We start from the raw sequence: 17,349 nt of genomic DNA, 5'->3' as shown, positions 1-17,349 counted from the left end.
GGGCCGAGCCGCTAACACAAATTCTTAGAGCTGAATGAACCCTAGCTCTACTATTTTGGATTCATGCACTTCTGAATAAGTCATTTCCTCTCACCTGTAAAAATGAGGGCAATGCAACCTCTAAGGACCCAAATAAGATTAAAGTCAAAGGAGTATGCATGGGAAAGTACTTTAGAAATCACAAATTGAGAACAGATTTTTTTTTTTTTTTTGGTGTGTGTGTGGATTTTGGCCAGGGCTGGGTTTGAACCCACCACCTCTGGCATATGGGACCGCGCCCTCCCCTTTGAGCCACAGACGCCACCCTGAGAACAGATTTTTTAAGGATATTAAGATCTCCTACACAGCTAAGAAAAAGACAAGAGAAAGAAAAACAACACTTTTTTTTCTCACAGATTTCATATGGCTTACTGCAAAACAATCAATCACTATAGATTTTATAATACAAACTGGCTAATCATAGTAATCTCATAATAATGTAGGAGAATTCAGGAATTTAAGTCAAAACTGGATTCCAGAAAATTGTCATTTCCAAGTTACATTAAGGAAATCGAAAGCAAATCATGATTTCCAAAAAAGCTTCCCTAAAAAATTCCAGAAGCTTGGTTTGGCACCTGTAGCTCAGGCTAGGGCGCCAGCAACACACATCAGAGCTGGCAGGTCCAAACCCAGCCTGGACCTGCCAAAAAACAATGACAACTATAACCGAAAAATAGCCAGGCGTTGCGGTGGGCGCCTATTTCCCAGCTACTTAAGACACTGAGGCAAGAGAATCGCTTAAGCCTAAGAGTTTGAGGTTGCTGTGAGCTCTGACACCAACGCCCTCTACCCAGGGTGACAGCTTGAGACTCTGTCTCAAAAAAAAAAAAAAAAATTCCAGAAGCTCTTTAAGCCTATGTTTTTGCCACAAAGAGGGCACAAAGGCACACAGGTAATCTTGTTGAACTCATTCTGGTCGTGACCTACCTGGCTGAAAAACCTTATCATTTGAGAGGTGGTGACGTCTTTCTCGAGTTCATGATACATATTAAAACATCGTAATAAAAACCATTAGACCTGGCTCAGCGCCTGTAGCACAATGGTCATGGCGCTGGCCACATACACTGAGGGTGGCATGTTCGAACCCAGCCCAGGCCAGCTAAACAACAATGACAACTGTAACAAAAAATAGCCAGGCGTTGTGGTGGGTACCTGTAGTCCCAGCTATTTGGAAGGCTGAGGCAAGAGAATTACTTAAGCCCAAGAGTTTGAGGTTGCTGTGAGCTGTGACACCAAAGCACTCTACTGAGGGTGACAAAGTGAGACTCTGTCTCAAAAAAATAAATAAATAAACATTAGACCCAAATCTTTGAAGCAAGACCTTAAACTTCAAGAGCATTATCTCACAATTAAAAGACTTAACATTTTATCTTACAAATTTTGTTTTTTGGGGGATAGAGTCTCACTTTGTCACCCTCAGTAGAGTACCCTGGTGTCACAGTTCACAGCAGCCTCAAACTCATGGGCTTAAGCAATTCTTTTGCCTCAGCCTCCCAAGTAGCTGGGACTACAGGCACCTGCCACAGCGCCCATATGGTTTTTCTAGTTTTAGTAGAGACAGGGTCTCACTCTTCCTCAAGCTGGTCTCAAACTCCTGAACTCAAGCAATCCACTTGCCTTGGACTCCCAAAGTGCTAGGATTATAGGTGTGAGCCACTGTGCCTGGCCTAGAACATTAATTTTCAATAAAAGTTCAAAATTACAACTAATTTTCCATATAAGCAGTAACTTTTTACTTTTATTTTCCCATATACTATATATTTCTCCAGAGAATACTACATAATATAGAAATCTCAAATTCAGAATCCACTACAACTCATATATATGTGTGATTACAGAATAAGAATATAGACTGAGCTCAGAGGCTTTATGCCTCTAATCCCTGGCTTGAGGCCAGGAGTATGAGACCAACCTGGGCAACATAGTGAGACCCCATATCTAAAAAAAAAAAAAAAGAAGAAGAAAGAAAGGGCAAAAATTAATTTTAAATAATGCTTTTAGTTTATGATTCATTATAAGATTGTATAGACATATAGGAATTAAATTCCCATTTCTTTATTCTATTAATCAATGCAACATAATACACAATTGATTATTAATTTAGATACCTGTTCATGTGGGCAGGACCATATCCGCCAATGGCATAGATCATTCCATCCAGTACAGCTGCGACAAAACAACTTCTTGTGGTAGTCATGGGTGCCACAGGCTGCCATTTTCTTATTTTGGGAATATACTTCTCTACAGATTGTAAGTAAGACTGTCCATCGTAACCGCCTAAAGCATAAAGCTCTCCTGCAAGTACTGCTACTCCAAGGGTACTTCGGCTCTCATTCATTCTCTCTAGCGAAGTCCAGGTATTTGTATCCGGATTCCAGCATTCCACTGAATTTTCATGTTTTCTGATAGTGACCCCAGGACGCACATTAGTTTCAATACCACCTATAACATACACTTTTTGGTCTAAAACACATATTCCAAATTCATAGCGAGGAATGTTTAGGGGTGCCAAACCAATCCAAGAGTCATTTTGAGGAAAGTACATCTCCACACTAAAGCATAAGAAGAAAAAGTTAAAATTTAAAAACTCAAAATGGCCCATAAACCAAAATTTATTTAATCTCATTAGTAATCAGGGACACGCAAACTAAAGTCACAGTAAACCATGATACATCTTCCACCTTGGCAAAAACGTAAAGTGAGATAACAACAGCTGGCAAGAAAGTGTAGTAAGGAACACACACTCTGTTGGTACAAGTGTAAACTGGCATGAACTATTCTGGGAAGCAATTTTACATTACCCCATCAAGTTGAAGATACACACGTCCACTGACTCACTGACTCAGCCATTACATTTCTATGTATTTATTCTTTTTTTTTTGAGACAAGAGTCTCACTATGTCACCCTCGGTAGCGTGCCCTGGCAACACAGCTCCCAGCAACCTCACTCTCTTGGGCTCAAGCGGTTCTCCTGCCTCAGCCTCCCAAGCAGCTGGGACTACAGGCGCCCACCACAACGCCCGGCTATTTTTTTGTTGCAGTTGTTTAGCTGGCCCGGGCCGGGTTTGAACCCACCACCTTTGGTGCATGTGGCTGGCACCATAACCACTGTGCTACGGGCGCCGAGCCATCTATGTATTTATTCTATTGAATGTCTACTGTAGTCAGTTTTGTATCTACAGAAATGGCCACACAAGCACAACAATCACCCATCAAAAGGGGAAAGGTTAAATAAGGTGTGGCTGATCTGTCCTACGAACAAGCGAGTCCGCTCTTAGACATATACACAAGAAAAATCCATGTGTATGTACATGTATAAGAATATTCTTTCACAGCAGCATTGTTTGTAATAGCCCCAGACTGGAAACAATCCAAACATTCATCAACTATAAAAAGAGTAAGTAAATTGTGGCATATTATACATGAGAACATTATCTACAGCGATGAAAATGAACAAACTACAGCTACATGAAGCTGGGGGTAAATCTTACATATATAATGTTGAGAGAAAGAAGCCAAACTCCAAAGAATATATGCTGTATAACTTCATTAATACCAGTTCAAAAACAGGCAAAACTGGCTCTGCGCCTGTAGCTCAGGGGCACCAGCCACATACACCAGAGTGGGCGGGTTCAAACCTGGTCCAGGCCTGCTGAACAACAACTACAACAACAAAAAAAGAGCCAGGCGTTGAGGTGAGCGCCTGTAGTCCCAGCTATTCGGGAGGCTGAGGCAAGAGTTAGAGATTGCTGTGAGCTGTGACACCGTGGCACTCTACCAAGGGCAACATAGTAACACTCTGTCTAAAAAAAAAAAAACAAAAAAAACCAGGTGAAACTAGTCTGCTTATTAGAAGTGAGGATTGTGTTTACCTTTGGGGAGAAGAAAGGAGCTCAAAGGTGGCTTCTGGGTGATGGTTATGTACGATCTCTGAAACTAGTATGTCATTTTCACTTTGTGGTAAGTCACTGACCTAAACAGCTGGGATTTGTATATTTTTCTGTAGGTGTGTAACACTTTAAAATACTGAAGGTGAACATTTTTATTTTAGAAAGAAAGAAATATATTATAGCCATATACTATAATATTACCTGCCAAATAAAGTAAATGAACTATTGCTTCATGCAATCTCATAAATTTCATAAACCTACTGTTCAGTGAAAAACACATCTCTGAAAAATAAGTATTAATGTATTTATATAAAAATATGCAAAAACCTAACAATATGTTGGAGCACATATAGTATGTGGCAAAATTATAATTAAAAGGAAAGGAATAATACACAGAAAATTCAGGAGAGTGGTTACTTCTGACAGAGGGAGGAAGGTACGTTAAGGGGGGACACACAGGGACTTTAAGGTGTTAATAGTCTATTAATCTGGCTGATTCTTCTTGATACCCTATGCATATGATATATGGTCTTCTGTGCGTTGCATTACTCCCCAAATGTTGGGAAAAGGTAGCTAATGTCCCCAAACTCAATAATGCAATAGCAAGCGGCGCCTGTGGCTCAGTGAGTAGGGCACTGGCCCCATATGCCGAGGGTGGCGGGTTCAAACCCAGCCCTGGCCACACTGCAACAACAAAAAAAAATAGCCGGGCATCGTGGCGGTCGCCTGTAGTCCCAGCTGCTCGGGAGGCTGAGGCAAGAGAATCGCGTAAGCCCAAGAGTTAGAGGTTGCTGTGAGCCGGTGTGACGCCACGGCACTCTACCCGAGGGCAGTACAGTGAGACTCTGTCTCTACAAAAAAAAAAAAAAATGCAATAGCAAAAAATATATATCCTCCATCCAGTATGATCAAAGTACATTCATTCATCTAATAATTACTGACTTCCTTTTTGTAATCAGTTTTGTTATAATGCTTGTTCTAAAAATGTGAATTTGTTCCAATCCAATGAGAATAATATGTTAGGGAACAATTTGACCTTAACAAGAGCAGTTTCAGAGAGGTAGGGGGAATAAATCTTAATTGGAGTGGTTCAAAAGGGAATGGGAGATGAGGAAATGAAAAAAAAGTGGGCATGGTCAACTTTTCTGATGATTTTTACTATAAAGAGTAAAATAAGTATTAGGAGGTAGCTACAAAGTAGAGCAGAGAAAGACCACGTGGACCACAGAAGATTAATTTAATCTGGGAACCAACCTGAATATGTTGTATGCTGGAGGCAAGGATGCTCTACAGTGGAAGAAGGTGATGGCACGGGACAGAGATGCCACAACTGGAAGAGCAGATTGTGTAATGGACAGGGAATGGAATCTAATGAGTAAGGAAATAAGAGGAGGGGCCTGCCTGAGACAGAAGTAACTTGGTAGATTTGGTGATGGAAGGGTAGTTCTCTGCTGGTTGCTTCTATTCAGTAAAATGAGAGATAAGGTAACCAAGCTAAGAGTTAGAAGGTGAGGAGAAGAGGTGTGGGGTATTTTTATGGAGAGAGCAGAAGGTGTGAGATAGGCCTCCCAGGAAGAAAAAGAGTGAACTGATTAGGAAAATGCAGAGGGGTTACTCGGCCTACATCCTGCTCCCAGGTTGCGGTCACAACGTTAAGGGAAGGATTGAATTTAACTAGATGAGTACAATGGAGGGACAGAAAGGCAAGGGAATGATGGGCATACCTATAACCATGTTTCAAGCATTGTAAGAGCAACTCGTGTAACCAAAAAATTTGTACTCCTGTAATAACTTGAAATTTAAAAAAAGTGAAAAAATTCATCAAACTGTAATACTCAAGACAGTGTTTTCTAAATGTTAATCATATAAGTGATCTTTTGTATTTCATGATCTATAAATACTGTGTTGCAACCTGCAAATACATTCTGTTTAGCGATAAAGAACTTTGTTAACAGCAAAAAAGGAAAGAGAGAGCGAGAGAGGCAGGCAAGGGAGCCATGGGTGTATTCAAAGGAACAATGACAGTGATGCTCCTGGAATCTAAGCTGTGAGGCTGAGAACCTGTGGTTGAAGGGCAGTCAGCTCTCCTAAGTGATTACAGAGCCAATGGATCAAAACTCCTGAAGGTCCCAAAGAAACAAAGAATCGTTTGAATATATGTACTGAAGTAAAGACGCTAGAAAGGTGGTGACCAGAGAATGGAATGTGTGAACCAAGATTTTGAAGGTGTTGAAGTTATTGGTAAAACAAAGGCTGTGCCTGAAGTAGGGACAGTCTTGTGAGACTGAGCCCTTAACCTGTGGGGTATGGGCTAACTCTGAAGGGTTAGTGAAAGAGCTGAATTGAATTGTTAGACACCCAGCTGGTGTTGGAGAACTGAAAAATTTGTTGGTGTGAGGAAATAAACCTGTCAGTGACAATAAGACTAAAGTTTAAGCTCAGCGCCTGTAGCTCAGTGATTAGGGCGCCAGCCACATATACCAAGGCTGGTGGGTTGGAACCAGGCCTGGGCCTGCTAAACAACAATGACAACTACAACAAAAAATAACCAAGCGTTGTGGCACCTGTAGTCCCAGCTACTTGGGAGGCTGAGGCAAGAGAATCACTTAAGCCCAAGAGTTTGAGGTTGCTGTGAGCTATGACGCCAGAGCACTCTACTGAAGGTGACATGGTGAGACTGTCTCAAAAAAATAAAAAATAAAAAAAAGACTAAAGTTTAACATGATGGATTATCTAGAAGTTAAAGATTTCTGGAGATGATTCAGGTAAATAGGTATGACATCAGACCTATGGTGTTTTCAGAGTGTCTTAGTCCATTTTCTGTTGCTATAACAGAACACCACAGACTGGGTGATTTCTTTCTTTTTTTTTTTTTTGAGACAGAGTCTCATTTTGTCACCCTTGGTGGAGTGCCATGGCGTCACAGCTCACAGCAACCTCCAGCTCTTGAACTTACGCAATTCTCTTGCCTTACCCTCCTGAGTAGCTGGGACCACAGGCGCCCTCCACAACGCCCAGCTATTTTTTGTTGCAGTTTGGCCAGGGCCAGGTTTGAACCCACTACCCTCGGTATATGGGGCCTGCACCCTAGTCACTGAGCCACAGGCACCGCAGGATTGGGTGATTTCTAAAGAACTTTACTGAGTTCATGGTTCAAATTATCTTTAAAGGCCCCTGCTCTTAATACAGTTCCAATGGTAATTAAGTTTCCAACACATATGAACTTTGGGAGAACATTTCAAACCATAAAACTAGACCCTGGTCCCCCAAATTAATGTCCTTTTCACACGCAAAATGTGTATTCTATCAAAATAGCCCCAAAAGGGGTGGCGCCTGTGGCTCACAAGAGTAGGGCGCTGGCCCCATATGCTGGAGGCGGTGGGTACAAACCCAGCACCAGCCAAAAACTGCAAAAAAAAAAAAATAGCCCCAAAAGTCTTAACTCTTTCCAGCATCAACTCAAATGTTCAAAGTCCATAGTCTCATCTAAGTCTTATATGGGTCTGACTTAAGACATGATTCATTCTGAGGCAAATTCCCTCCAGCTGTGAGCCTGTGAAATCAAAACCAGTTATCTACTTCCAAAGTACAATGGTGGGACAGGCATTCGATAGACATTCCCATTCCAAAGGGGAGAAACAGGGAAGAGAAGGAGTAACAGGCCCCTTTGACTCCTGGATACACTGAGGCAGGAGGTGGACCCTCAAGACCTAGAGTGGCCTTGCCTCCACACATCTGCTGGACTGGGCTTGTGTAGCTCTCACAGGTGGGAGTCTTGCGCCCACATCTCTTCCAGGCTGACGTTGCATACTGAGAGTACTATAGTTCTGTGGTCCTGGGGATGGCCCCACTCCTCAGCTTCCAAGGCACCATGAAGGCTTTGCTGTCTTCTCCCACCAGATTCCCTAGTTCATCACTCTTAAGTTCTGCATCCCATAAAGTCCTAGGAACATAATTCAGTCAAGGTATTTGCTACTCGACGGCTTTTACTCCAGTTTTCCTACCTCACTGGAATGGCCTTTAATGTCCATATTTCTACCAACATTCTGATCACAATCACCTAAATAATCTCTAAGAAGTTTCAGACTTTCCCTACAGTTCTCCTCTTTTGAGCCCTCACCTGAATCACCCTTAACATTCCATTCACAACCATCTAGGCTTCTTTTAGCCTGCTCCTCCAAATTCTTTCAGCTTCCACCCATCAGCTAGTGCCAAAGTCACTTCCATATTTCTAAGTATCTGTCATATGGCTAGGCACAGAGGCTCACGCCTGTAATCCTGGCATTTTGGGAGGATCCCTTGAGCTCAGGAGTTCAAGACCAGCCTGAGCAAGAATGAGACCCCCATATCTACTAAAAATAAAAAAAAAAAAAACAGATGTTGTAGTAGGTATCTATAGACCTAGATACTTGGGAGGCTGAGGCAGGAGGATCACAGGACCAGGAGTTTGAGGTTGCTGTGAGCTAGGCTGACATCATGGCACTGTAGTCTGACAATAGACTGAGACTGTCTCAAAAACAAAAAGAGTATTTGTTATTACAATGTCTTCCTTCCCCTTCTTGGGTCCATTTTTCTCTTTGTCTATTTTCTGTTGTTAGAACACTACAGACTAGGTAATTTACAAAGAACAAAATTTATTTGGCTTACAGTTCTGGAGGCTAGACGGTCCAAAAGCATGGCACCTACATCGGGGGAGGGTCATCCCATGGTGGAAGGCATCAATCACATGGCAAACAAGCCAGGGTGCCTGCCAGGCAGAGAGGTGACTAGCCAACTCCTGGCTCAGCACCTACAGCTCAGGGCTAGTGTGCCAGCCATATACACCTGAGCTGACGGGTTCAAAACCAGCCCGGGCCTGCCAAACAACAACAACTACAACCAAAAAACAGCCATGCATTGTGGTGGGCACCTGTGGTCCCAGCTGCTTCAGAGGCTAAGGCAAGAGAATTGCTTAAGCCCAGGAGTATGGAGTTGCTATGAGCTGTGACGCCACGGCACTCTACCCAGGGCGACAGCTTGAGACTCTGAAAAAAAAAGAAAAAAAAAAAAAAGAGTGATAACTAACTAATTCCTGTAGCAAAGGTATTAATCCCTTTCTGAAGGCAGAGCCATCCTGGCCTAAAGACCTGGGTGGCGCCTGTGGCTCAGTGAGTAGGGCGCCAGCCCCATATACCGAGGGTGGTGGGTTCAAACCCAGCCCCTGCTGAACTGTAACCAAAAAATAGCCAGGCGTTGTGGCGGGCGCCTGTAGTCCCAGCTGCTCGGGAGGCTGAGGCAAGAGAATTGCGGAAGCCCAAGAGCTAGAGGTTGCTGTGAGTCCTGTGACATCATGGCACTCGACCAAAGGCGGTAAAGTGAGACTCTGTCTCTACAAAAAAAAAAATACTTCTTAAAGGCCCTACCTCCTAATACCGTTCCAGTGGCAATTAAATTTCCAACACATTCAAACCACAGCAGAGGATTAATGATAATCAGTTGCAAGGAGTTTCTTTCTTGAGATTAGACCTATGATTTACAGTGTTGAGTGACATGCCCAAACATCCACTCAACATTTAATGAACTTGCACAATTTTTCAGAAACACTTTCAGTATACTGCCATCCTTAGGCCTCCCTTCGTGCAAGTAGAAACAGCAACATTGTGGGAGTTTTTCCAGTTTCCTTAAGCTGCCTACCTAAGCTCCACTTCCTTCTCTAGAGACCTTCCCCTAGTTGAAGGAACATATTGAAGCCACTGGACAGGATTTTATCTTAAGCTCTGCTCTCACCTCTCCCTTCCACCAGTAAATCTGCCCCTATGTTCTGATCTCCAGGCATGAAGACTTCCTCTTCCTCCTGTTTAAAACCTTCTATCCTTGCTTTTGATACTGCCCCCTTCAATTTCTTCTGAGATCTTGCTTCATCAGTGACCACTGCTCTGTCTTCACCCTACTTACTGGCATCTGATTACAATCACATTCATGTCTCTCTTCAAGAAAACAGAACCACCAAACAAAAACTTCCCAACTCCATCAGGTACTGCCTTAACTCTCTTCTTGTCTCTGCCAAAATTCTTAGAAGAATAGTATTCACTCAGTGTATTTCCTTACTTTTTATTCACTTCCAAAACCACAATAATGTATCCATAGCATTCCTACAATTACTCCACCAAAAGTTATTAATGATCTCCCTACTGTCAAACCTAACAGCCACCTTTTCCTCATTATCCACCTTGATCTTTTCGATGCATTTTACATCGCTGATCACATTCTTTCCTTGACACACTTCCATTCCGTGGGTGGCTTTCATGACACTATCAGCTCTTGTTCTCCTATCTCAAAAACTGTCCCTGCTGTCATCTTAGTGTTCCCTAGATTTTAATTCATAAATCAATCCTTTTCTTTTTTTATTTTTTTATTTATTTTTTGAGACAGAGTTTTATTGTGTCGCCCTCGGCAGAGTGCCTGGAGTGCTGTAGCATCACAGCTCACAGCAACCTCAAACTCTCGGGCTTAAGCTATTCTCTCGTCTCAGCCTCCCAAGTAGCTGGGACTGCAGGTTCCCACCACAATGCCTGGCTATGTTTGTTTGTTTGGTTGTTTTTTTTTTTTTTTTGGTTATAGTTGTCATTGTTGTTTGGCAGGCCTGGGCTGGGTTCGAACCTGCCAACCCGGGTGTATGTGGTCGGTGCCCTAGCTGCTGAGCTACAGGCGCCAAACTCTTCTTCCTTTCTATATGTTCTCACTGGGCAGAAAGGTGGAACATTTAAACTAGTCAAGGAACGCATAGAAAACTTCATGCTTCTAATTTATATCTTTAAATTACACTACACACAAATGATTTCCAAATTTCCAGCCCTGATCTGTTTTGAGCTGTGTACTCATACCCAGCAAGCAATTCAAAATCTTTCACTTGGATATTTCACAGGTACTTCAAACTCAGGAATTCCAAAACTAAACACATTACTTTTCTGCTTAGGGTAGTTCCTCCTCCCATATTCATTCATTAATTCTTCCCTTCTCTCTCTGTATATAACCATCCATCCAATCATCCAATCACCGGCCCAGTCCCCAGGAACAACCTCGGCTCATCTTGAATTCCTCCCTTTGCCTCACTACTCCTTCCCTCATCCACTTAAATACCAAATCTGGTCAATTTACTCTTTTAAATGCTTAATGTCCCATTCTTTATCTTTGCTATTTCTATCCTAATTCAGGACCTTCAAATCTCTTGTCTGTACTGCTTTTTTTTTTTTTTTTTTGAGACAGTCTTACTCTGTGCCTGGGTAGAGTGCTGTGGCGTCACAACTTCAAGCTCTTGGGCTCAACTGATCCTCTTGCCTCAGCCTCCTGAGTATCTGGGACTACAGGCATCCCCCACAACACCCAGATATTTTTAGAGACAGGTTCTCACTCTTGCTCAGGCTGGTCTTGAACTCCTAAGCTCAGGCAAGCCACCTGCCTCAGCCTCTCAGAGTGCTAGGAATACAGGCATGAGCCACTGAACCCAGCCTCCTGTCTGTACTTCTAGTCACTCTGATGCCAATCCTCTTTCTTCATAATGCATCCAGAATGATCTAATAAAAAATCTGATCATTTCACTACTATCCTTGGAATAGCTTTGCAACCCACATAAATTCTTTTTATCATAGCATACAATAGCTTCTTTTTTGTAAAAATACATGTAGGGAGTACAAGTGTAGGTGTGTCTCATGGATATACTGCAGACTGGGGAAGTCTGAGCTTTCTGTGTAACCATCACCTGAACAGTATACCTTGTTCCCATTAGGTGATTTCTTATTCCTCACCCCCATCCTACCCTCCCACCTTTCTAAGTCTCCAATGTCTATTATTCCACTCTCTGCATCTGCATATACATCACTCAGCTCCTGCTTATAAATGAGAACATGGTATTTGACTTTTGGCTTCTGAGTTACAGTAATTTCTTTGACTTGGTTCGTAATGACCATTGATTGACATTTGTTGGTTAGAACATATACTTCTGGATATCAGACAGCTTTTAGTTCCCTGCAGTCCCATACTGTATAATGCCATTGTGTCTTTGCACTTTCCCTATGACCATCCCCCTTTCTTCACTTGGTTCTTGCTTAGCCTTCCACACTCAGCTTAGATATTAACTTGTCTATAATCCTTCCCTAAGTCCCTCAAATAAGACAAATGCCTTTCCCTAATAGTTCTATAACGTTAATTTTAATACTGCATTAACACTATGCATTACAATTGTCTAAATATTTGTCTCCTTTACTAAATTAAAACTTATTAAAGACCCATTATCTAGCAGTGTGTCGACATTGTGTGTTTATTTTTTTGTAGAATTAAATTGAATGATCATTCAAGTTGGTTCCAATTCTTTCAGAGTTATAAATAATGGTATAATAAACAGTTTTTGTGCAAAAGATACGTTTAAAATTTCATTATGATAGATTTGTATGATAAAAGATTGCAGGGTCCAAAAATATGAGCATTTTTTAAGACTCTTTAGTAATTTATGTTTGTTATTTTTAATAGGTGACAAAATAAGAGGCAGATGATTATTTGAAAGTTTTTGTCTTGACATTTGACTAATACTATTTACTTCACACCAATTATCACTGCCTTTAAGAATAAAAGTTAAGGCTTGGTGCCCGTAGCACAGTGGTTATGGCACCGGCCACATGCACCAAGGCTGGTGGGGTCGAACCCAGCCCGGGCCAGCTAACCAACAACAACTGCAACCAAAAAATAGCCGGGTGTTGTGGCAAGCACCTGTAGTCCCAGAAACTTGGGAGGCTGAGGCAAGAGAATTGCTTAAGCCCAAGAGTTTGAGGTTGCTGTGAGCTGTGACACCAGAGCACTCTACCCGGGTCGACATAGTGAACTCTGTCTCAAAAAAAAAAAAAAAAAAAAAAAATAGGTTAAGCAATTTGTATAGCTACCATAACTAATTCTCTACTCACAGCACAATCTCAACAATAAACAATTTAGAGTATAATTAAGATCAGGCATGGTGACTCACACCTATAACCCTAGCACTCTGGGAGCACTAGGTAGGATGATTGCTTGATGTCAGGAGTTTAAGACCAGCCTGAGTAAGAGCAAGACCCTGTCTCTACAAAAAAATACAAAAGTTGGCCTGACATAGTGGCATATACCTATAGTCCTAGCTACTCAGGAGGCTGAGGTGGGAGGATCACCTGAGCTCAGGAGTTTAAGGTTGCAGTGAGCTATGATGACACGCTGCACTCTAGCTTGGGCAACAGAATAAGATCCTATCTCAATTTAAAAGAAGAAAAAAAGTACTACAATTAAAATATGTAGTGACATTTTTTAAAAGATGCAGGAATATATGAGTTGCCAGTGATGAGCCGTCAATAGTTCACCACACTGGAGACGGAATTACCAAATTTTTAGAAATGACCAAAGAGAAATCCACAGTATTAAACAAATACATCAAACACAAAAGTTTTTGTGAAGCAATCCTAGCCAAGGAAAGAACAAAGATAACATCAAGCTACATTTTGAACATATAAGTTACTTAGATGACTCTCTATGTCAAGGATTGGCAAACTATGGCCTTGGGTCAAATTTGGCCCACCAGCTACCTGGGTTAATAAGGCCTTTTGGAACACATCTGTCCTTATTCATTTATGTATCAACTACGGCTGCTCTTACACTACAATGGCATATAATTAGCTACCATAAGTAACATGCTACTCATAGCATAATCTCAACAATAAACAATTTAGACTATAATTAAAGTCAGGCATGGTGGCTCACACCTATAATTTTTTTTTTTTTTTTTTTTTTTTAAGAGACCAGGTCTTACTATGTTGCCCAGGTTAGAGTGCAGTGGCTATTCACAGGCGCAATCTGACTATTGATCAGCACGGGAATTTTGACCTGCTCCATTTCTGACCTGGGCCTGTTCACCCCTCCTTAGGCAACCTGGTGGTCCCCTGCTCCCAGGAGGTCACCATATTGATGCTGAACTTAGTGCGGACACTCGATAGGCATAACGCACTATAGCCTATAACTCCTGGACGCAAGCGATCCTCCTGTCTCAGTCTCCCAAGTAGCTGGGACTACAGGCGCACACCAGCGCATCCAGCGGCTCATACCTATAATTCTAGCATTCTGGGAGGCCCTAGACAGGAAGATTGCTTGATGCCAGGAGTTCAAGACTAGCCTGAGTAAAAGCAAGACCCCATCTCTACTAAAAATAGAAAAGTTGAGTAGCTGCAACAAAGACGACATGGCTCACAAAGATTAAAATATTTACTACTTGGCCCTTTATAGAAACTATATGACAACTCCTAGTCTAAGTTTTTTGTGTCTTTTGTTTGTTTTTCTTTGTTGTTTTAGACAGAGTCTCACTTGCCGCCTTTGGTAGAGTGTCCTGGCATCACAGCTCACAGCAACCTCAAACTCTTGGGCAGAAATGATTCTCTTGCCTCAGTCTCCCAAGTGGCTGGGACAATAGACGTCCCCCACAACACCTGCTATTTATAGAGACAGGGTCTCACTCTTGCTCAGGCTGGTCTCAAACTACCGGGCTTTAGGCAATCCAATCGCCTTGGCCTCCCAGAGTGCTAGGATATACAGCCATGAGCCACTGAGCTTGGCCCAGAAAAGGAAGTATTTTTTACTATTGTGTTTAATAAATTCTTACACTAAAGAAAATAAACTTCACATGACATCCATGATTTATATCACATATCAATATCCTGTTTTCTCATTTCTTTAGTGGTACCTCTACTTAACTGGTTTCATTCCAACCCATTCCTCTCCCTAGTGTGCCCTCCCCAAGGTTCCTAGTTCTCTTCTTTAACATATTCTCGTACAGTTAACAACAATAAATCTCCTCTGACCTCATCTACTAAAATGAAGATGTAAATGTTCTAGAAAGGAAAAAAAAAGAAGACAGAAAATGAAAGAAAAGCTAGTGAGAAACCAGGCTAGAGAAAGGGTGCATGCTTAGGTGAACGATTAATAATGATGAGTATTGTACAGAATGGAGGACAATGTGATTTAAAAAACTGCATAGTATTTGAGGAAGAGAGAAAAATAAAGAGGCAAACAAAGAAAAGTAAAAAGGAAAAGCAAACTATTTTAAAAATATAGAAAATTTGCAATTTAAAAAGCATAAAATCTATTAGCATGACTTCTTTAAGGAAGTCTCCTATTTACCTATCCAAACAGGCAAAGAGTCCAGATTTCCCTCCTACTGCACAAAGTACTTTGGGAGCACAGCGAGGTCGTGTCATCAGGACTGTCTGATGAGAGAGTCTATGTTCAGGCATAAAGTGGTACTTCAGAGCTTCATTCAAAAGATGTTTACAAGTGCGATCATCACGAATGAGATGATTTGCTTCATACAGTCTAGTGAGAAACTTAACACTCAACAGTGGTAGTCGTACACTGTTTAGTAGCTGTGCTAAGTATTTCTGGCGTTCCTGTACATCGTATTTGATCCACGACTCTAATGCATAAAAAACTGTCTCTTCAGTAGCTACATTCAAACAGTCATTAGAAACAATTTCATCCAAATCAGCATGTGTAAGCTCAAAAAACTCTTCAGTCTGGCAAACAGCTTCAAAATTCTGGCATATGTATTTAGTGGCTGCCAGATAAAGGTCGTGACAACCATATGTTTCTGCAAAACGAGAAATTCCAATACAGTTACCAGGATCAAGCTGGCTTTCAAGAAACGCACAACATTCTTTCAGGACGAGTTTTATCTGGAGAAGGTTTGCTGCTGGCAGGAGGGATTCAACTGTGTCCTGAGAAATAAAAACAGTCCCCGTATAGGCATACTCCACAATGGCCTGGAGAGCAGTCTCATCAATGCACTGAAACTCAACTTCACTATTCTCTTTCTCGGAAAGGTTTCCAGTGAACATTGCTTTGAAATATGGGCTGATGCTGGCAAGTACCACTTTGTGAGCATGAATTTTAACATCACCTACTCGAAGAATAATGTCACAGAGTTCGTGATGCTGGCGAAGAAGATTCAAGCCCTGTAGAAGTTGTTCAGAATGTAAGTGGGCTAAGTTAGCAAGCATGTAGGTCGGAGATGTGTGGTCCATCTACAGAAAAACAGAAAGCATGCACAGTTATTTCAAAATAATCTTGCTAATATAATTCTGTTTTCCAAATAGTACAAGATAAATCAGATTTGTTATTTATTTGCCTTTTTGTTGTTGTTTTATTGAGACAGAGTGTCACTCTATCACTTTGGGTAGAATGCCCTGGCATCATCATAGCTCGCAGCAACCTCAGTCTCTTGGGCTCAAGAGATCCTCTTGCCTCAGCCTCCTGAGTAGCTGGGATACAGGCACCCAACACAATGCCTGACTAATTTTTCTGTTTTTAGTAGCGATGGGGCCTCAGTTTGGCTTAGGCTGATCTGAAATTCCTGAGCTCCTGCAATCTACCTGCCTTAGCCTCCCAGAGTGCTAGGATTGCAGATATGAGCTGTGTCCGGCCTCGTTCTTTTTCAAAAATACTTTATACTAATACCAGAACTGAGTAAGAGGCAATTTAGCTCTTCATAGAGAGCATATAATTCAACTCCTTTATTGGACATATTAGGAAATGGAGGCCTAAAAGTTTACATGATATGCCCCAAACCATAAAGATCTCTGGACAACGAACTTTTGGATCAAAACTCTACCAACTCTTTCATTCTGTTTCCAGTCATTAAATTCAAGTCATGAGCTAACCCTAAAACAAAATGCAAATACATGAGGGAAACCTGCTTAAAGGAAAATCAGATTCGAAATAACACTAGATATTTGTCATCTGACAGATATTTTAATTGAAATATTAAGTTAACTCAAATATTTTACCCAAAAATTCAGTAACTGCTTTTGTAGAAAGTGCTGAATTTCATGAATTAACTGTCAATAACAACAAAAAATTATTGTGAACAGAATGAAATGTTTCATTGGGGGGGCAATAAGGCTAGCCTACTGATCTTACATCACAGCCACTCAACTCTTGATCATTAATTTAGAACATTAAGACGAAAAAGAATAAAAATAGGAGAGAAGAAAAGGGATGAGAAAGAAAAGAAAGCAAGTAGAGTGACAATAAAGACAGTGGTGGGTGGAATACTGGCTCCCCAAAAGACATACACATGCTAATCCCTGGAAACTGTGAATGTTACTTTATATGGCAAGAAAGGACTTTGTAGACGTAATTAAGGATTTTGAGATGGGAGGAATTAACTTGGATTACCCACGTGGGTCTAAAATATAATCAACATGTACTTTACAAGAAGGCAGAGGGATCTGCTGTAACAAAAGAACAAAAGAAAAGAAAAAAAATTTTTTTCGAGACAGACTCTCACTTTGTTGCCCTGGGTTAAGTGCTATGGCGTCACAGCTCACAGCAACCTCAAACTCTCAGGCTCAAGTGATTCTCTTGCCTCAGCCTCCCGAGT

General features: G+C 41.4%; 1 protein-coding gene across 2 annotated transcripts in view; it reads right to left on the bottom strand.

Annotated features, from left to right (window-relative positions):
* The window catches only part of KLHL28 (kelch like family member 28), a 33,837-nt gene that overhangs the window by 7,686 nt on the left and 8,802 nt on the right, over window positions 1-17,349 (bottom strand). For both annotated transcript variants that reach the window (XM_053595359.1, XM_053595360.1), the window contains exons 2-3: window positions 15,093-15,991; window positions 2,148-2,591 (exon numbers count right to left, since the gene is read on the bottom strand). In XM_053595359.1, coding sequence (XP_053451334.1) covers window positions 2,148-2,591; window positions 15,093-15,991 — 1,343 coding nt within the window. The remainder of the gene's footprint in view (window positions 1-2,147; window positions 2,592-15,092; window positions 15,992-17,349) is intronic.

Source organism: Nycticebus coucang, chromosome 6, assembly GCF_027406575.1.
Source record: "Nycticebus coucang isolate mNycCou1 chromosome 6, mNycCou1.pri, whole genome shotgun sequence".
Taxonomy (NCBI): domain Eukaryota; kingdom Metazoa; phylum Chordata; class Mammalia; order Primates; family Lorisidae; genus Nycticebus; species Nycticebus coucang.
Note: the sequence above shows the minus strand (reverse complement) of the source record. Positions and strands in the feature narration are given on the sequence as shown.